General features: G+C 42.6%; 1 protein-coding gene across 1 annotated transcript in view; it reads right to left on the bottom strand.

The window, feature by feature from the left end:
- Positions 1-22,277, bottom strand: part of PIK3C3 (phosphatidylinositol 3-kinase catalytic subunit type 3) — a 333,547-nt gene that overhangs the window by 170,508 nt on the left and 140,762 nt on the right. The window contains exons 13-15 of the mRNA XM_030192881.1: positions 17,646-17,713; positions 12,130-12,235; positions 6,926-7,042 (exon numbers count right to left, since the gene is read on the bottom strand). Coding sequence (XP_030048741.1) covers positions 6,926-7,042; positions 12,130-12,235; positions 17,646-17,713 — 291 coding nt within the window. The remainder of the gene's footprint in view (positions 1-6,925; positions 7,043-12,129; positions 12,236-17,645; positions 17,714-22,277) is intronic.

Genomic DNA, 22,277 nt, shown 5'->3' with positions numbered 1-22,277 from the left:
TCCGAGTTCCAGGGTCGTCCCCTCCCTCCCTCCCTCCCTCCCTGCCTCCGAGTTCCAGGGTCGTCCCCTCCCCTGCCTCCCTCCGAGTTTCAGGGTCCCCTCCCTCCCCTGCATTCATCCACATGCAGGCAACGTCCTCTGTGCCCTGCCCCCTCCATCCATCCATGTGCAGCATCTCTCCCCTGCCCCCTCCACCTCCCTCCGAGTTCCAGGCCCCCCTCCCCCTCCGAGTTCCAGTGTCCCCCTCCCTCCTTCCCTCCTATTTCCAGGGTCCCCCTCCCTCCCAGTTCCAGGGTCCCATGGAACTGGGAGGGAGGGGGGGTGGAGAATGCTGGAGGAGTGACGTCAGCAGGTGGTTACAATCCCAGTGACACACATTGGAACGTTGGAGGAGAACGTTGGAGGAGTGATGTCAGCAGGTAGTTACGATCCCAGTGAGACACATTGGAATGTTGGAGGAGCAAATTATTATATTATTAGATTAAATTTAAAATTTCTGTTCTGCACAATCCTGTGTTCTTCGTGCATTACAAAGTTATATACACAGTAATTAAATACATCACAAACCTCAGATAAAAAACAAAACCAATCACAATTAACAAAAATTGTTTCCATAGCCATATACTTGCCCCAGGCACCTCACAAACCCATGAAAACTCCCACCTCCTCAAATGCTTTTGAAAATAAAAATGATTTTAACTGCTTTCTAAAGCTAAGCAACATTTCAGTTTTATGCACTTCCACTGGCAAGATATTCCAAGGGCCTCACAATTTGAAAAGTCATAGCTCGAAGACCCACTAAGCTAATAGAACTAAAACTTGGGACATCAAGCAAACACTTATTCTCCGACCCTAAAGAACGAGTAGGCCTGTATCTTGTCAGAACTGATGCCAGCCAAGGGGAACCTGCATTAGTCAAGGTGAGCATCTTAAATTCAATCCTATATACAGTGCAATGATGTAGCTGTAATATGCTCCATAGCTGTAATATGCTCCATAACTGATTTACCTACAAGCACCTGGCAGTCATTTTGAGACTGGAAACAGCATTAGCAGAACTCTTGCTTATGCTGGCTCCAATCTCAAAATAGCTGCTGGGACCTTCCACAGCAGTCTTGCAAGGATGCCGTGGGAAGTCCTTGCAGTCATTTTGGCTATAGAACCGGTGGGGGCAAGAGCGACTAACAAAGTAACATAGAGGGGCATAATCGAACGGGGCGCCCAAGTAATCATGAGGGTGTCCTCGCAGGACAGCCCCATAAAGGGGCGGGCCAACCCATATTATCGAAACAAGATGGGCAACCCTGAGTGAAGGACACCCATCTTCCAATTTGTGACGGAAGATGGGCATCCTTCTCTTTCAAAAATTCACCTGATAGTAACATAGTAAATGACGGCAGATAAAGATCTGTACGGTCCATCCAGTCTGCCCAACAAGATAAACTCATTTTACATGGTATGTGATACTTTATATATATACCCGAGTTTGATTTGTCCATGCCTTTCTCAGGGCACAGACCGTAGAAGTCTGCCCAGTACTGTTCTTGTACTAAGTTCTGAAGCTAACATCGAAGCCCCTTAAAATTTACACTCCAGACCATCCCTATCTATTCAGTCACGATCAGGGCGTAGACTGTAGAAGTCTGCCCAGCTCACGTTTTGTTTCCAATTACTGGCATCGACACCCAATCTCCGCTAAGGTTCCACGGAACCATTCCTTCTAAACAGGATTCCTTTGTGTTTATCCCACACGTTTGAATTTGATTACCGTTTTCATCTCCACTACTTCCCGCGGGAGGGCATTCCACATATCAACCACCCTCTCCGTGAAAAAATACTTCCTGACATTAGTCCTGAGTCTGCCCCACTTCAACCTCAATTCATGACCTCTACTTCTACCGCCTTCCCATCTCCGGAAAAGGTTCGTTTGCAGATTAACACCTTTCAAATATTTGAACGTCTGTATCATATCACCCCTGTTTCTCCTTTCCTCCAAGGTATACATGTTCAGGTCAGCAAGTCTCTCCTCGTACGGTTTGCAATGCAAATCCCATACCACTTTCGTAGCTTTTCTTTGCACCGCTTCCAGTCTTTTTTACATCTTTAGTAAGATATGGCCTCCAAACCTGAACACAATACTCGAAGTGGGGCCTCACCAACGACTAGCAGAGGGGCATCAACACCTCCTTTCTTCTGCTGGTTATGCCCCTCTCTACGCAGCCTAGCATCCTTCTGGCCATGGCCGTTGCATTGTCGCAGTGTTTCTTCACCTTCAGATCCTCCGACACCAACACCCCAAGGACTCTCTCCTGAGTTGAGCTTACTAAACTCTCCCCTCCTATCCGGTATCTCTCTTTTGGGTCTCCGCACCCCAAGTGCATCACTCTACACTTCTTGGAATTAAATTTTAACTTGATTTATTTTCAACACACAATCATTGTTGCCAAAATTGACTACAAGTTAAGATGTCAACAGGAGAGAACTAATGTTTTGGTCAACAAACTGGACTGTGAGAAATACCTGGCACAAAGGGAGTGTGTTCAGTATACATTTAATATAAGAGACATTCATATATATGTATACCATACGATGTATATAGGCTATTGGATGAATGGCGAAGTGAAAGGTATGAATGAGTGAGTTCCTTTGAAGTTAGGAAATAGTTGTAATGCATTGATGTTAATCACATATGTAGGATTAAAGAATCATTGATATAGTAAAAGGGAGTACCTTTATTTGTATGTATGAGTTGTACTCTAAGTTAATTAAAGTTCCCCCTATTTGTATAAGAATAAAATTTTAAGTGCCAGACCCTCGAACATACTTCTAATGTTCAGAGATCCCTTCTCATCGTTTCTACTCCCTCCAGGGTAACCACTCTATTGGCTATTTTCGTGTCATACGCAAAAAGGCACACTTTTCCTTCCAACCCTTCAGCAATATCTCCCACAAATATATTAAACAGAATAGGCCCCAGCACAGACCCCTGAGGAACTCCATTATTCACCTTCCTTTCGTTTGAGCAGATTCCATTTACCACCACCCTCTGCCACCTGTCAGTCAACCAGTTTCTTATCCAGTTCACCACTTCAGGTCCTAAGTATAGCCCTTTCAGCTTATTCATGAGTCTTCTGTGGGGGACTGTATCAAAGGTTTTGCTGAAGTCCAAGTAGATTACATCTAGCGCACATCCCTCATCCAGTTCTTTGGTCACCCAGTCAAAAAAGTCAATAAGATTTGTTTGGCAGAATTTACCTTTGGTAAAGCCATGTTGCCTCGGGTCCTGTAACCCGTCGGTTTCTAGAAAGTTAACTACCCTTTCTTTCAGCAGCAACTCCATTATTTTTCCTATCACCGACGTGAGACTTACCTGTCTGTAGTTTCCCACTTCTTCCCTGTCTCCACTTTTGTGAAGCGGGACCACATCCACTTGTTTCCAATCTCGCGGAACCTCTCCCGTCTCTAAAGATCTATTAAATAAATCTTTAATTGGTCCCACCAGGACCTCTCTGAGCTCCTTCAGAATCCTAGGATGTATTCCATCTGGCCCCATAGCTTTGTTCACCTTCAGATTCTCCAGTTTATAAACTCTTTCTTCCGTAAACGGCGCAGTATCCACTCCATTCCCAGACATTCCCTCGGCAGTCAAACGCGGTCCTTCTCCAGGATTTTCCTCCGTGAACACCGAAGACAAATAATTGTTTAGCACATTCACTTTATCTTCATCACTCTCCACATAGCCATCCTCATTATCTTTCAGTCTCGCAATTCCATTCCTATCTCTTCTCCTTTCTCCAATATATCTGAAAAAAGACGTCACCTCTCTTTACATCTTTAGCCATTTTTTCTTCCGCTAGCCATATTTCCCTCTTCGCTTCTTTCAGTTTAATCCAATAATCTTTTCTGTGATCCTCTCGTTGCGTTCTTTTGTATTTCTTGAACAAAGCCTCTTTTGCTCTTACTTTTTCAGCTACTTGTTTGGAGAACCATATAGGCTTCCTGCTTCTCCTGTTTTTGTTTACTTTCCTCACAAAAAGATCAGTCGTCATATTTATAGCAGCCTTTAGCTTGGACCACTGTTTTTCCACTTTTCCTACACCTTCCCACACCAACAGCTCCTTCTTCAGGTATTCCCCCATTTTATCAAAATCAGTATGTCTGAAATCCAGTACTTTGAGTTTTGTGCATCCGCACTCCACCTTCGCCCTTATATCAAACCATACAGTGTGATGATCACTATTATATAGGTGGGCACCCACCTGGATATCAGAAATACTACCTCCATTAGTGAGCACTAGATCCAGCATCGACTCTTCTCTCGTGGGTTCCGTCACCATTTGTCTGAGCAAGGCACTTTAACAGGCATCCACAATCTCCCTATTTCTTTCCGATTCCCCTGACGGGACGTTCCAATCCACGCCAGACAAACTGAAATCTCCCAACAGTAGCACCTCCCCTTTTCATACCAAACTTTTTAATATCTTCTATCAGATCCTTGTCTAACTTCTCCGTTTGCGCAGGAGGTCTGTAGATAACTCCCGTGTGGATACAGGTTCCGTCTTCTCTTTCCAGGATGATCCATAAAGCTTCTTCTTTTCCCCAGGTTCCCCGCATTTCAGCCACTCTGATATTCTCTCTCACATACAGAGCCACTCCTCCACCTCTTCGGCCCTCTCTATCCTTCCTAAAAAGATTATAGCCCGGTATGGTCACATCCCATTCATGAGAATCGTTGAACCACGTCTCCGTAATAGCAACAATATCCAAGTTTTCTTCAAACATCAGAGCTTGCAAGTCTTGAACCTTTTTAGTTAGACTACGAGCATTTGTGCACATAGCTTTCCATGTGCTTAGTGAGTTTGGGTGGTTTTTATTTTTACATGACCTTTCCCTCTGCCGTCTGCGTTTGAAATCCTCCGTTTCCTTTTGTCACCCCCACCCTCTAGTTTAAATGTCTAGAAACATACTGTCTGAATTTCTCCCCAAGGATCCTTTTTCCCATCACAGAAAGATGTAGCCCATCATTACTGTACAGCCTGTAATTTTTCCACGTATTACCCCATTCTCCTATGTATCTAAAACCTTCTTCTTTACACCAAGACTCAAGCCACTTATTGAATTCCTCTGTTTTGCGTAGTCTTTCCTCTCCCCTCCCCAACGTAGGAATTGCTTCAGAAAAAGCCACAGTCCGAACCAAAAATTTCAGTCCCTCCCCAAACTTCTGGAACACTCTCTGTACTGTAAACTTGCTATTGTTGGCCAGGTCATTTGTCCCCAGGTGAATTACAATATCAGCGTTAGAAGCCTCGCTCTCTTCTCAGATCACTTTCAGTATTTGGTCTGTACATCTTGTAGCTGAAGATCCTAGAAGACATTTCACTACGTTGGAACCCCTGAACTGTGCTCCTAAGTTAATACCTCTGATAATGTAGTCTCTGAGCAGTAATAATTTTCTGCTTTTCACAATTCTGTCATTAGTTGGGAGATGTTTCTGGGGTTGTGCTATTTTCATTGCCTCTGGCTCTACCACAGTACTTCTTTTTTCGCTATCATAATGATGCAACGCTGCAAAAGAATTTGACAGGGGCAGAGCTTGGAATGGCGAGTGTTTCTGTGTAACAGATCTTAGTCTACCAGAGCCTACCGTGACCCATCTATTCCTCTGATGTTTCATTCTCTGAGGCAGTGGTGGTGGTAAATTAGCTGGGAAATGAGTAATCCTGGACGCTTCTTTAACTGTAGTTAATTCCTTCTTGAGTTTGTTGATCTCTTCTTTCAAGGCTGATATTTTGGAGACAGATAGGACAAGCTCTAAGGTTCCAGATAGTTTGCCTTAGGATTAAAGCAGAACATATATTGCACTGAATGAAGGTCATAATGATGTGATTCACAAGTGTGAAAAATTGAACTAAGCCAGGTAGTTTGCTTTAGGATTAAAGCAGAACATATATTGCACTGAATGAAGGTCATAATGATGTGATTCACAAGTGTGAAAAGTTGAACTAAGCCAGGTAGTTTGCTTTAGGATTAAAGCAGAACATATATTGCACTGAATGAAGGTCATAATGATGTGATTCGCAAGTGTGAAAAGGTGAACTATGAGAGGGAATAACAAGACTAGGGATCACTCTTGCACTGAAGAGCCACTACACCACCAGCAGATTTAAAGGTAGGCCTGGGGAGGGCCTTCGGGTGATAGTTGGAGGGTGGTTGTGGTGGGTGGGTGCCAAGCGGCATTATAAGGGGGGGGGGGGGGGGGAAGCAGTGCCTAGAGTGGGTGGGTGCCAAGAAGGGGAGGGGGGCTGCACTGGTATTTTTGGTCAAAACCCGAACCCGGATTTCAGGTCAGTTTTGGTGTCAAAACCGAAATACAGGAGGCCAGTTCTGATTTAGCAGGAAGCCCCTAAGAGCAAGAAGAAACCAATGAGCCGAAAAATAAAAAAAAGGTAAATCATGACAAAGCTAAGGAGAATTGCTCTTTATGTGTACACTACAAATTAGGCAAACAGCTGATTAGGCAAACTGTTCACGATGCTACTGCAGAACTCCTGACACTGTGATATTCTACTCTGCCCTTATAAACCAGCAACTCATTTAGGGTAACTGTATACAGTGTTTCTTGTGCAAATGTTATTATTTGATGAGTAAATAGATTGCTGCTTTACCTCCAGTTGAGATCTGTTTTAGAAGCCACACATCTACTAATAAAGATTTAGGACCTGATTAATGAAAAAACTTTTTCACAATTTGTGCCTCTAAGAAATAAAAAAAACCACTCATATAAATCAGGTTCTAAGCATTACTGCACTGGAACCATCTATTATAAAGTGATGGTGTCTGAAAGTGACAGAACAAAGAGGAGAAGGAAGCTAGAAAGAAAGGAATTTGATGATCATGAGGGAGAAAACTTGATGGTTAGGCTTACCTTTTTTTTACGATTCCCACTTTCACGCTGCACTGCTTTCATCAGATAAACCAGTCGATCTACAAACGTCTGCTGAGCTGCCAGCAGGGAACGCATCACCCTGACAGACTTATCCCCCTGAGAGGAGAAAAAGAATAGATTAGTTCTTTATGCTATCATTATGCTCTATTTTTTTTTTCAGAGCCTTTGTATATTCTGCCAGGAGCTATGCATTTCTCAAGATAAAAGCTAAAGCAAAAACAAATACATAAATAAAATAATAATACAGAACGCATATCCTGAGCTTAACAGAACTAGAGAATGGGCTATATAAATTCATCAGAAGCACGAAGTTAGTTCTTACCGTTTTCATATTCTAGACTATTTCAATTGTTTATCAACATAGATAATTCTCTGTGCATATATGTGTATGAAACAGAACACTGGGTATTATCTTTATAGTTTTTTTTTTCATACTCTCTATATTGCCTTATCTGATAGGCAGGTCAAGGTGGTATACAGGCTACACAGAAAAGGGGGGAGGGAAGGAAGAACTCCATTTACAGTAAGGTAAGATCAATAAAGAAACACAATCAACTCATGGGAACAAGAGCAAATATCATTCAGAATTTTCCAATCATAAAGAGCATTAGCTATATAAGTAAACTTGAATCATGGAGAAAACAGCCACAACACAGGAATGCATTCCAGACTATATCAACCACTCAACTCCCCAAAAGCCTGCTTGAAAAGCCACATCTTTACTGCTGATTTAAAATTCCTAGGACTGAGACTGGGCATCAAAATGACAGATGATGTTTAATGTGAGCAAGTGTAAAGTGATGCATGTGGGAAAGAGGTACCCAAACTATAGCTACATAATGCAAGGTTCCACATTAGGAGTCACCGCCCAGGAAAAGGATCTGTCATTGTTGATAATACATTGAAAGCCTCTACTCAGTGTGCAGCAGTAGTTAAAAAAAAAAGCAAACAGAATGTTAGAAATTATTAGAAAAGGAATGGAAAACAAAAATTAGAATGTTAAAATGCCTTTGTACTACTCCATAGTGTGACCAAACCATGAATACTGTGTGCAATTTTCATCAACGCATCTCAAAAAATATATAGTGGAATTAGAAAAGGTACAGAGAAGGGCAACAAAAATGATAAAGGGGATGGGACCACTTCCCTATGAGGAAAGGCTGAAAAGGCTTGGGCTCTTCAGCTTGGAGAAGAGATGGCTAAGGGGAGATATGACGTGAATCGCATGTTTACTCTTTCCAAAAATACTAGGACTAGGGGCACGCAATGAAACTACTAAGTAGTAAATTTAAAACAAATTGGAGAAACTATTTCTTCACTCAACGTGTAATTAAACTCTGGAATTCATTGCCAGAGAATGTGGTTAAAGCAGTTAGCATAGCAGGGATTAAAAAAAAAAAGTTTGGATAATTTCCTAAAAGGAAAGTCCATAAGACATTATTAAGATGGACTTGGGGAAAATCCACTTTCTAGGATATGCAACAGAAAATCTGTTTCACTGTTCTGGGATCTTGCCAGATACTTGTGACCTGATTGGCCACTGTTGGAAACAGGATACTGGGCTTGATGGACTTTGGTCTGTCCCAGTATGGCAACACTTATGTTCTTATATTTTAACATGAATAGAAAAACCGGAGACTATTCCATGTGGCAGGAGCCAAAAAGAAAAAGGCACTATGCCATGTGGACTCTAGATGTGCCAGCGTGGGTCTAGGAAGAACCAGTCAATGTTCATTTAACGAATGAATGAAGCACATGGGTAAGGTGTATAGGGGATAGTAAAGGAAGCCAACACCATAAATATAAGTACTGATACTTTAAGACTGTATTCTGAACTTGAAGGAAATACAATAGCATATTATAGTGGCAGAGACCTTATAGGATCCTGCTTATGCAAGAGACAGGTACGGCGAATAGCTGTATTTTATAATGTTTGAAGTCTTCTTAAATTCTGTTGAGAAGTGCCCACATAAATAATGTTATAACATTCCTGACTGGAAATAAGTAAAGCTTGTAACAGTGAACGAAAAGAGGTATCATCAAGGTAGCTTCGAACAAACATGAGTTGTCACAGGATTTAAAAAAGCCTTTCTTTAAAACAGGTGATACCAGAGAAGCAAATACTACTATTATGACTATTACTTCTAATCATTTGAACTAGACGTACGCAGTATGACAAAGCTTACAATCTAATCGAGACAAATAGGACAAATAAGGAATTAGGGAATTATTAATGGTTAGAATGAAAAAAAACAGACATGGGTAACTGAACTAATGAATAGGACTTAAAAGCAGCCTCAAAAAGGTGGGCTTTTACCCTAGATTTGAATACGGCCAGAGACGGAGCTTGATGAACTGACTCAGGAAGTCTATTCCAAGCATATGATGCAACAAGATAAAAGGGATGGAGTCTGGAGTTGAGTACTTGCCAAGTTGCAACTGAACCTAAGCAATTTTAAAAAGGGAATGTACTGGGGCTATCAGAGTCTATGGAATTTATTATTTTATTATTTGTTGCATTTGTATCCCACATTTTCCCACCTATTAACAGGCTCAATGTGGCTTGCACTATGCCGTAATGGCGATCGCCATTTCCGGATCTGAGAAATACAAAGTGGTAATGCATTAAAGTTCATAAATTATAGAGTAGATTGCAAAGAACTTATCATTAGGATAAAAATGTATCAATGCCAGTCCTGAATGAGAGTGGCCAAAGGGCTTAAGAAAATGCTGAATAATAAGGGGAATACAATAGATCCCTAGGGTCCATCTAGCCCAGTAACCTGCTTCCAACAGTGGCCAATTCAGGTCACATGTACCTGGCAGAAGCCCAATTAGTAGTAACATTCCATGCTACTAATCCTGGGGCAAGCAGTGGCATCCCCCATGTCTACCTCAATAACAGATTATGGGCTTTTCCTCCAGGAATTTGTCCAAACCTTTTTCAAACCCAGATACGCTAACCGCAATTACCACATCCTCTGCAACGAGTTCCAGAGCTTAACTATTCTTTGAGTGAAAAAAATATTTCCTCCTATTTGTTTTAAAAAGTATTTCCATGTAATTTCCTTGTTTTCCCTACTCTTTGTACTTTTAGAGAGTGTGAAAAGTTGATTCCCTTTTACCCATTTTTGCCTCACAGAAAGCAGACAGAAACCAAAAAAAAAAAGGCAAAGATCTGCCACAGAAATAGCAAACCAAAAGAAAAAGAGCAGATCAAAAAAGACAAAAAAATGGAACAACAGTGGAGGAGTGGCCTAGTGGTTAGGGTGGTGGACTTTGGTCCTGGGGAACTGAGGAACTGAGTTCAATTCCCACTTCAGGCACAGGCAGCTCCTTTTGACTCTGGGCAAGTCACTTAACCCTCCATTGCTCCATGTAAGCCGCATTGAGCCTGCCATGAGTGGGAAAGCGCGGGGTACAAATGTAACAAACAAGTGGTTTATTGCAAGGTCGGGTAACCTTGCAATAAACCATTTCTTCTGTTACCCTCCTGTTCCATTTTTTTTGTCTTTTTTGATCTGCTTTTTTTCTTTTGGTTTGCTTTTACCCATTCTACATCACTCAGGATTTTGTAGACCTCAATCATCTATCTCTCTCTCCCCGCCCCCTCCCCAGCCATCTCTCTTCCAAGCTCAAGAACCCTAACCTCTTTGGCCTTTCCTCATATGGGAGGAGTTCCATCCCCTTATCCTCTCAGTAAAATAGTTAATGCAAGCCACATTGATTTTTTTAAAGATAATCAACTACTCGGTATGTATCTGCATGAAACATTGCTCATCATTTTGTTGTATACTGTATTTGATTTTTTTTTCCATTATAATGCCATAAAAATGTGGTTTAACTTGAATAAACTGCTTAATAATGCACATTTACCAAGATCAGTTAATATAGGTCTCATTATATAAAATAAATCAATGGCTGTTAAAAAAGTATGAGATGATGTGGATCACAAAGGAAATGGAACACAGAGAGGCACCTGTACCTTAAGGTAGACCAGTGGCGTTCCTAGGGGGGCTGACACCCGGGGGGGGGCTGACAACCGGGGCGGCTTGCCGATGCGCCGCGCCCCCCCGGGTGCAGCACCCTCCCCCGGATGCAGCGTGACCCCCCAGGTGAAAGGACACACACCCCCGCGAAAGAACCCCCCCCGGGTGCAAGCCGGTGGGGGGGGGGGGGGGGGAGGTGCTGCGCGAGCCTGTCCTTCCTTCGTTCCATGCTCCTTCTGCCCCGGAACAGGAAGTAACCTGTTCCAGGGCAGAGGGAGCATGGAACGAAGGAAGGACAAGCGCGGTGCCCCCCCCCCCAGCGGCGTGCACCGCCCCCCCCCCCCCCCCCCCCCCAGGAACGCCTCTGAGGTAGACAGTGTATTTATCCTTTTGGTAACTACATTTCCCATATGATTTTGCATTTGAGAACGCAGAGGCAAGGAGGTGCAGACTCCATGACACAACAGGAATCAGCACTGTCCCTGATAAAGCTTATCCAGGAGTGAAATGGTGGCCCTGTTGGGCTTACATTAAGATAAGCACTGCACTGTTCAGGTGTCCCTCAATCACGTTCTTACACTTAGCAAGAAAACACAAAATTTAAAAAATGAGGAAGTTTTTCTGACCAATGATGAAAAGTTAGCAGCCTATGGTAACGCACTAGTGCTGTCATTGTATGTACAGTCAGTGGCGTAGGAAGGGGGGGGGGGCGGTGGGGCGGTCCGCCCCGGGTGCACGCCACTGGGGGGTGTCGGCGCCTCGCTGGTTCCTTGCTCTCTCTGCCCCAGAACAGGTTACTTCCTGTTCCGGGCGAGAGCAAGGAACCAGCGAGGCGCCGACACCCCCCAGCGGCGTGCTTTCGGCGGATTGGCCCGCCCACCCGCCCCCTCACTGCCTTCCAGGTATGTTCTCGCGGGCGGGGCGGGGGGAGGGTGCGTCGCGCTGCACCCGGGGGGGGGGTGTGCAGCGGCGACCCGCCCCGGGTGTCAACTGCCCTTGCGACGCCACTGTGTACAGTCAGACCTGATAGAGGTCCCTGAGGTCTTTTCTCCTCTGCAAGTACCACAACAATAATTACTAACTCCACTGTACAGCGTGTGGTTTATCTGGCTGCACAAAGGCAATCATTTCATTGTAGTTTATACTAGGGAACTAGCATATGTGTATAGTTGCACAGTAACAGTAGTTGTTCACCTTTAATAATGCCTGGCTGAACCGTCTCATGACATTCAGGTACATTTCGTGGGTCTTTGGATCTCTTTGCTGAGTATCTTGGTCTTCACATTCCACTATTACATACCTTTAAATGGATAAGGAAAAAAAAAAAAAAAAGAAGTTAATTGGCACAGCTTTTTCATATAACTCCATCAAATATATAATCCACAACCAATTCCATTTCAGTTACTAAAATATATCTTCCAGGCATTTTCTCTTGAATGTTTCATACCTGCTGACATATAGCAGTGTTTCCCAAGTAAGTCCTGGAGTAGCCCCTTGCCAGTCAGGTTTTCAGGATATCCAGAATGAATATACATGAAAGACATTTGCATATAATGGAGGCAATGCATGCAAATAAAGTTCATGAATATTCATTGTGGATATCCTGAAAATCTGACTGGCAAGGGTGTAACTCCAGGACCTGGGAAACACTGACAGAGAATCCCACTCTTCCCACCCTGTATTTCATCTTCAGTGAATAAAAAGTCAATATTTAATGCTAACTTCTTAAATAACTATTTTCTGGAGCATTAGTTATAGTGTTGAATGACGACTATTCCTTTAGAACCTGGACTTTCAAATGTTGCTGTGTCTCAAGAGAAAGGATAACTGTAGATTTGTATATAAGACCATGTCCTCTTCGGGTTGTAATGGTGCACCTTCCTTTTGCCTCTTTTTGTTCTCTCTCATGCGATAAGCATTTGGCATGCAGCACCTCATACAAGTTAAGCTTTTTAACTTTTCTATTCAACCAACTCTCTGAACTTTCTATCTTTGAGTGTATTTTTTTTCTGAAAAGACAACAACATAACCATTACTACAGTATCTTGATCTTGTTCTGAGTAACATAGTAACATAGTAAATGACGGCAGAAAAAGACCTGCATGGTCCATCCAGTCTGCCCAACAAGACAAACTCATATGTGCTACTTTTTGTGTATACCCTACTTTGATTTGTACCTGTCCTCTTCAGGGCACAGACCGTATAAGTCTATCCAGCACTATCCCCGCCTTCCAACCACCAGTCCCGCCTCCCACCACCGGCTCTGGCACAGACCGTATAAGTCTGCCCAGCACTATCCTCGCCTCCCACCACCGGCTGGCTCTGCCACTCAATCTCGGCTAAGCTCCTTAGGATCCATTCCTTCTGAATAGGATTCCTTTATGTTTATCCCACGCGTGTTTGAATTCTGTTACTGTTTTCATTTCCACCACCTCCCGCGGGAGGGCATTCCAAGCATCCACTACTCTCTCCGTGATTACTGTTTCCATTGGACTGTCTCACTTCTCTTTAACATGAAGTCTGTTTCATTTATATATGACAGTCAAATCATATGAAAACCATTTCCAGTGAAAGGGGCTTGCATTCAAGTACTACTACTACTACTATTAAACATTTCTATAGCGCTACTAGACTTACGCAGCGCTGTACAAATCAACATGAAAAAGACAGTCCCTGCTCAACAGAGAATTAGACAAGTAAGAATTAGACATCAAATAAAATGATCAACAATACAAATAAACAAAATCATTATCTACATCAAGGCACATAAGAGTGTGAAAATGGTCATGCAAGGTTTGCCAGGATTCAAACCCATGACCCTACATACTGGAGACTTGAGGCTTGCAGCAAGCTGCAGAAGCCATTAAACTTCAACTCATGATCAAAAAAACATAAGCTCCAGTGATTTAAAAAAAAAAAATCTGTTTGTCCCTTAGAGGAGTCCACTGTACCAGCAAGCAGTGCTTCTAATCACTGATCATACACAAAGAGAGCCAGACAGACACACCTTTGCTGGTACAGTTCTCGTTGAGCCAGATTCCTTTCCTGCACTTTCTAATGGAATCTATCACTTGTGAGCTGGAGCTCCCTGGTATACCTACTTGCAGAATAACGTAGTGTAGCTTACTGATTAAAAAACAAAAGTAGGAAAAACAGGACATCTAGGTTTTATTCTCAGCATTTACCATTTGATTTTGAGTCTGTCTTTTCTCTTCCTCCTATCCAACCAAAGTTTACACTCTTTTAGAAAAAAAACAATTCATTTAGTTATGCAATTTATCATGTCTGGTGCTATATATTCCAGGGTTGCCAAACCAGTTTGGTCTTCAGGATATCTCTAATGAATATGTATGCAATATTACAATGGTGGCAGTGCATGTCCATATACCTACATAAGAATATAAGCGTTGCCATACTGGGACAGACCGATGGTCCATGAAGCCCCGCATCCTGTTTCCAACAGTGGCCAGTCCAGGTCACAAGTACCTGGCAAGATCCCAAAACAGTTCAATAAATTTTATGATGCTTATCCTAGAAATAAGCAGTGGATTTCCCCATGTCCATCTTAATAATAATGACTTGCACACTTTTCATTTAAGAAGTTATCCAATCCTCTTTTTTTAAACCCCGCTAAGCTAACTACTTCTATCACATTCTCTGGCAACAAATTTCAGAGTTTGATTACACGTTGCGTGAAGAAATATTTTCTCTGATTTGTTTTAGGGGGCAGTTCACAGCTTGGTGCCTCCATTTATGTGCATTAATGCCACGTGCTGAGCATCAATTCCATAATGGCATCTGTTCAGGATGCTGTTATACATTACTAGCCCCAGATCAATGGTAGGCGTAAATGAATGGCTTAAATTTGATATATCATTATTCATAAAAACACACCATAGTGGTTCACAATTTAGAACAATTATTTAAAACCGAACAGAACTCCATTACTTAGACAGGATTGAGAAAGAAAAACAGTATCATTTGTACCAAGAAAGGATAAAGAATAAGATGAATATTTTCACATTCTCAGATGCCCAGCACCAGACAATGCTTAACATAGTAACATAGTAAATGACGGCAGAAAAAGACCTGCCTGGTCCATCCAGTCTGCCCAACAAGACAAACTCATATGTGCTACTTTTTGTGTATACCCTACTTTGATTTGTACCTGTCCTCTTCAGGGCACAGACCGTATAAGTCTGTCCAGCACTATCCCCGCCTCCCAACCATCAGCCCCGCCTCCCACCACTGGCTCTGGCACAGACCGTATAAGTCTGCCCAGCACTATCCTCGCCTCCCACCACCGGCTGGCTCTGCCACCCAATCTTGGCTAAGCTCCTTAGGATCCATTCCTTCTGAATAGGATTCCTTTATGTTTATCCCACGCGTGTTTGAATTCTGTTACCGTTTTCATTTCCACCACCTCCCGCGGGAGGGCATTCCAAGCATCCACTACTCTCTCCGTGAAAAAATACTTCCTGATATTTTTCTTGAGTCTGCCCCCCTTCAATCTCATTTCATGTCCTCTCGTTCTACCGCCTTCGCACCTCCAGAAAAGGTTCGTTTGCGGATTAATACTTTTCAAATATTTGAACGTCTGTATCATATCACCCCTGTTTCTCCTTTCTTCCAGAGTATACATGTTCAGGTCATCAAGTCTCTCCTCATACGTCTTGTAACGCAAATCCCTTACCATTCTCGTAGCTTTTCTTTGCACCGCTTCAATTCTTTTTACATCCTTCACAATGCTTAAGTAACATCTCCAAACGCAATTTTAAATGAATGAGTCTTAAGAGCTGCCTTGAGTTTAGGAAACAAAAGTTCAAGACAGAGCGTACATGGCAGTGAATTCCATAAGAATGGGGGCATACAATAAAAAGCCGATTGCCTTGTAGAATCTAATCTTGCAGATGACGGTGAAGGGATATGTAATGGCCGATCATTTAATGATCTAAGAAGCTTAAGGGGTGCGTATGGAACCATTGCATTAAACAAATACTACAGAATTCCTGTGGAAAGGGTTCTATGAGTAAGGGTAAGAATTTTATGTTGAATATGATAAATTATTGGAAGCCAATGATTTTGAATAAAAAGAGGAACATGATCATTTTTTCTGGCTCGAGCGAATATTCTCAAAGCAGTATTTTGTATTAATGGTAACCTTCAAAGATACATATGTTTAATGCCAGAATAACTGGCACTACAATAATGTAGAGGTCAACCACTAAGGTGGAGGAACGTGGAACACTAAGAACAGGAGCAAGGCAGTAGTGTAACCAACAGGACGCAAACACAATCTACTGCTGGCACCTTTTCTTTAGGCTGCACTTCGAGCAAGATTGATGTCTTTTTAAAGGCTCCCGAGGCAGGAACTAGTACCGAAATACGGTACTATGTAAAGTGCATTTATGAATAAACCTTGTGTTTAATATTCTCCGTCTCCTTTGTGTCCTTTTGGAAGCGTCCTATTGGTTACACTACTCCCGTGCTCCCATTACAATAATGTAGACATGACAGAAATGTAGCATAGAGAAGAGTCATCTGGGCAAAGCTCTTAACTTACCGTATTTTATAAGTTATGTGTGTTAAGTAAAAGAAACGTCCATAATCAGTCCGTGCTCTGCCCACATATATAACCCCCTTGTAGTTATGTGCTACAGAACTTAAGTATGACCTTATAAAATAGAACCTAGTACCAGTGGCTACTAGGTCGGCTGCCACCCGGGGCGGATCGCCGCTGCACGCACCCCCCCCCCCCGGGTGCAGCGGCGTCCGTCCCCCCCAGGGTGCAGCATGACACCCCCCCCAGTGCAATGACAGCCCCCCCGGCGCAATGACACCCCCCTCCCCGGCGCATCAAGCCCCCCCTCCCCGGGTGCATTCTTGGCTGCTGGAGGGTGCAGAGAGCAGCTACGCGGCTGTCGGCTTCGCTGGTTCCCTGCTCCCTCTGCCCCGGAACAGGAAGTAACCTGATCCGGGGCAGAGGGAGCAGGGAACCAGCGGAGCCGACAGGCGTGAGGCTGCTCTCTGCACCCTCCAGCACTGTACACCCAGGGCGCACCGCCCCCACCGCTGCCTAGTACACTTACCTGTTTTAACTGTCAATTTTGGCACTTCTAATGCCAACTGAAGACCTCCTTGAAGATGCCTAGAATTCTTTCTAGCGCAGCTCGGCAGTTGTGTGAAAACTGAGCGTGCAATGGGTGCCAGCATTTGGAGGAGGAGGGGGGGACTCAGCAAAGCTGCCAATCACTGCTAAGCTGCGCTGGAGGGAGTTCAAGTTGTGGAGTACCTTCAAGGTTGTCTTCCCAGCAGCTCAGGTATTTAATACTTTGAGTTGGAGTGGAAGGCATGCTGTGGAAAGGATATTCTGCCTATAGGTTTGCCATAAGCCCACCCAAAATCTGAGCTCTGGCTACGACACTAGTAATTGTAGGTGCCAAGTTAAAGAACTGCACTGCACAGGCATATTCATTAAGAATATCCAAAACGCTTTCCCAGTTTGCAGCCCTCCAGGACTGTATTGTGATACCCCTTGCAAATGATGATAGAACAATTCAAAGAACTGTGTATGACTTGAATTTAGCTCATTCTGTTTCAGTAGTTCAAGGTGAGTTACATTCAAGTACAGTAGATATTTTCTGTCCCCAGAGGGCTCGCAATCTAAGTTTGTACTTTTTTATTTCAGTTTTTAAATTGTATCAACATACCAATATAAATAATTGGCCAAAGTGGAATTCTTACAGGCTCTTGATATCAGAAAAGTGCAGAGGTCTTGCTGGAAAGGAGAGAAAAGGTGAAGAGAAATAAATATTAGAAAAATCATGAATACAGTATCATAGTGTTCTACTTCAATTTGATTCAGCCATGTTAAACTGAACTATGCAGCACCACAGATATTCTAAGAAAAAAAGCAATGTACCAAAAAAAAAAACATTTTAAAATAAACTGAGCTCAATTCTAAGTTATTCCACTCTGCTGCTTTCTTAGAGGCTGCCGAAGTAAACTACAAATTTTTTTTCACAGATGGGGTCCTAAGAAAGTTACTATACAGGGGCCCGGGTTACAAAAACTTCTGCAAAATAATTATCTTGAAAGTAATAAAATTCATGTGTAGCTTACTAGATATAAAAGTTTTGTTAAGATTCTAAATTAGTGAGCTACTACAATACAATATTACACACAGCAGCTTATTAACTCAGGGCCCCTTTTACAAAGCGGCAGTAAGCCCAACGTGGGCTTACCACTCGATAAAAAGGAAGTACTGCTGGGCTACTGCAACACCTCAGAAGTACTTCCCACCCCCAGCACGCCGTCATATCACTGCCCGGTTACCGCCGGATTAGCGCGGGAGTCCTTACCGCCACCTCCAATGGCTCCCCCTCCCCGAAATGTCCGCGCAGCAACTGCTTCACTTGCCACACTGTAAAATGGGGCCTCGATGCGCATCAAAAACATGCACTGATGCCAGCACAGGCCCCCTTTTGCCGCAGCTTGGGAAAAGGGGTCCTCAAAGATCAGAGAAAAAACAGCACACAAAAATGCCATTGCAGGCTGGTTTTCACATTAAAAAAACACCTTTCCAGACATAGTTATCTCTTTTTTAACTTTATATTTATTATGAATTTATAATATTTATTTATTTATTATTACATTTGTACCCCGCGCTTTCCCACTCAAAGCAGGTTCAATGCGGCTTACATAATAATAAGGATTACAGAGTATTGATAGAGACAATGTAAGATATTTACAGCAAAATAATACAAGAGATAGGTGGGTAGAGATGGGAAAGGGTGAAGGGAATAGGAGAGGTATGAGTAAGGGGTATTTGAGCATTGGAGGTGGGGTAGAGGGGATGGGACAAGGGATAAGCATAGGGAGATTTGGTGGGAGATGTAGTCTGGGTCATTATCGTTGTCACCTGGATATGTATTGGGTAAATGGGTCAAAGGTTTAAATTGGGTCATTTGGGTAGGCTTGCTTGAACAGATGGGATTTTAGTGCTTTCCGGAAGTATACATAATATACTTATATATTATGTAAGTTTAACAGAAATACACTAATACATTCACAAAAAAATAAAATGTTACACTAAGCAACAAAAAAGAAAGAGATCCATAGCCATGAAATGAGTGGCCCAAGAAAAAAGGGAAAATGACAAAAGAATGCAAACAGCATAATGAACACAAAACTCCCATATCCTGCAACCCTCAATTTATAGAACAGAAATAATTACCAAAATCCCAGCACAGTTGAGAGCCATCCACAGAGAAAGCTTTTGTATCTTTCAGTGAGGGATTTAGGGGCCTTTTTACTAAAGGGCGTTAAGTCCTTAACATGAGGTTAATGCATACAAACAGGTTACTACAGAAAATGCGGTAAAACGTTTTGTGGTATTTTGCTTGTGTGTGAGTGGTACCAATTATTTCAAAATATTTTCCTGAGGGGGTGTCTCATGGGTGGTGAATGGGCATTCCTTAATTATTCAGATAGTGCATTATGATTAGAACACGGTAACTGGAGTGCTTAGCACCTCCTAAATAGGATGCGGAATTAACTCTATGCAGGTGCCTCGCACTAGTGTCAATATTAGTGTACAACTTTCAATAAAATATAATTTAACACTGTATATCATAGAGGCCATGAAAAGGTGCTAACCATACATATTTCTAGTTTTTATTTCAATATAGCTATTTTGCTTTTCTTGAGCTGGGACCAAGACAGCTATAAATGAGTTTTTTTCTGAACGCTACCCTTCTAAGGCTGTGGTTTTGACATTTGACCTATGCTAACTTGTGATAAGTTGCTGGTAAGCAACTAAGAGCCAGAGACTCCTATGACTAAGGACATGTGCAGCATCCAGATAAACAATCAAAAGGAGAAGTAAGTGGGTGTGGGTAAAATTATAGCCTTAGCAAGAGGGTGGAGGGCTATAACTGGGTAATTTTACCCATTATCTAATGAAAACTTACATGACAGGCTCTAATGTCAATTTAAGGGAATAAATGATAGAATTTGATGGAATGTGTTGGAACATGATACGTCATAACAGGAAACAGAATATTCTGGAAAGATGCATATTCATTAGGTAGGAAGGGTAATTCTAATTAAGATAATGAAGAAAGGAAGAAAAAAGTATTTAAGAGGAAACAGAACTGAGGATGGCGAGCCTCAGTGTGTCCACTAGCAGGTGGACATATTGACAGCTCCCAGGGAAAACTCTGTTTTTATTTGCTACATATTATACTGTATTGGGAGTTTATTTGTTACTATTTCAATAATTACTGATTTGTTTCTTTGACAATTTGAATAAACATTTATTATGTCTAATACTTATTTAGTAGCCACAGTTTTTCTTGCCTGGAATTCTGCCTGGGGGAGTAAAGATTTACTAGAGGGTCCCCCCCCCAGGAGATCTCCAGAAGCAGGGTTGCCAGGTGGAAAAATTTTTTCCCACCCAATCCAGCCTAAAAACAGCCCAAAACCTGCCCAAACTCAAACCCCGCCCCTGACACCCCACCCCCGTGTCATCAACCCCGCCGTCATCGGCCCCGCCTCCCCGTCACCGGCCCCGCCCAGAACGTCACTAACCCCGCCCAAAACGTCACTAACCCCCCCCCCCCCCCCCCGCGGCCGAAAAAACCACCCGAAAAACCGCGGAAAAGAAAAAAAAAGAAGCCCAAAAAACCGCGACCCGCCGCGGGCAAAAATTTCCCGCGGCAGGTCGCGGAAAACCACCCAATTGGGCGGTAAGACCGCCCACTTGGCAACACTGTCCAGAAGGCAACTCCTGTCTCTGAGGCAGAGGAAGGAATGCAACACCTCCCCCCTCCCCACACACACACAAAAAGTACTATGTTAAATCTGGGCTTGAAGCATGGTAAAATCCCACATTACCACCTGTTAAGCTCAGGTTCTAGTGCATTTTAGTAAGCCCCTTAGCTACTTCCTTATAAATAAATTCAGCAAGCTGATGAGGATCCCAAAAACATGTTCCACGTTCCCATAAGTAACCTTGCCTTTAACCAGATATCTTAATACAAATGTAGCACCTCTCCTAGAAACATCATCAGACCTCTTTTTTAGCCTAGCCCTACACAATTTTCTTGCAAAACTTTGCTACGGAGGCCCATTTGCATCTACAGCAAGCTGTTGCAAAACACACCCCTAAGCCATAAGAAACCTTGGATATTAGTCATGTCTGTGCATTCATTCAGGGAGGACTTTGAGACCCTGCATTCTGAGATTTGCCATGGGTACAACACATTTCAATCCTAAAATTAATGTATGTAGATACAGATATACATTTAAATTACTAATTTATCCCCTTGGAAAAGATCTATATCATGGCATTTTATGACCAATACAGAGCAAATTTAACAAAGCTGATAAAATTTCACTTGCACAATTGTAAGATTGCTGTGTTAAAGAACAGTCCCCCTTGCTTGCACAAATTATATAACTAAATATGATGTGCTGCAGTTATTACATAAGATCATTTCAATATAAACAGGACTTAAAATAATCATTACATCAAATGATTAGTACTAATAATGAATATTTAATGTGTCCAAATTAATTAGCTCCCAAGGATTTTCCCTGCTCCAATTTTATATCCCACACTTCAAGCACGAAAACTAATAAATGTCAAATGACTCATTTATGCTAGAATGGGTTTACACTCAATCACCTCTCAAAGGAAAGGGCCTATCATGAAGTACCTCTTAATAGCTTCTGCCAGCTGTCTTCAGATCCTAAGATTAGCTTAATCTAAAGATCTTATACAGTAGAAGTAAAAATATGAACGATAACTCTGCACAGATCATTTAAGTGGACAAGCGAACACTGAAGTCTGCCCATATAAAGGCAGTACAAAATGTTATAAAACGCTTAGAGAGTACCAACTCCTGTATAAAATACATAGGGCCCCTTTTACTAAGCTAAACAGAAAGCACCGCCGGGCTACCACAGCAGCGTCATCATATCTGGCACTACCGGATTGTACCTAACGGTAATTGGGTAGTGCCGTGCGCTGCCCATTTATCGTTGGGTTAGCATGGGAGCCCTTACAGCCACCTCAACGCTGGAAAGAGAGACTTCCCTTTTACCCACTGCATTAAAAAGGGGCCTCGGAGAGCACAACGCCAGAGCAGGCCCCCTTTTGCCACAGTGCTGAAAATGTATATATGAATGGCACTATGCACCGCAAACAGGGCCGTTTATAACTACTACTACTTATTTCCATAGCGCTACCGGACGTACGCAGCGCTTCACACTTGAACATGGAGAGACACACGAGCACAAAAAAAGAGGAGTTACATATGGTGGGCATATACATGTAC

Source organism: Microcaecilia unicolor, chromosome 2 (genome assembly GCF_901765095.1).
Source record: "Microcaecilia unicolor chromosome 2, aMicUni1.1, whole genome shotgun sequence".
Lineage (NCBI taxonomy): Eukaryota > Metazoa > Chordata > Amphibia > Gymnophiona > Siphonopidae > Microcaecilia > Microcaecilia unicolor.
Note: the sequence above shows the minus strand (reverse complement) of the source record. Positions and strands in the feature narration are given on the sequence as shown.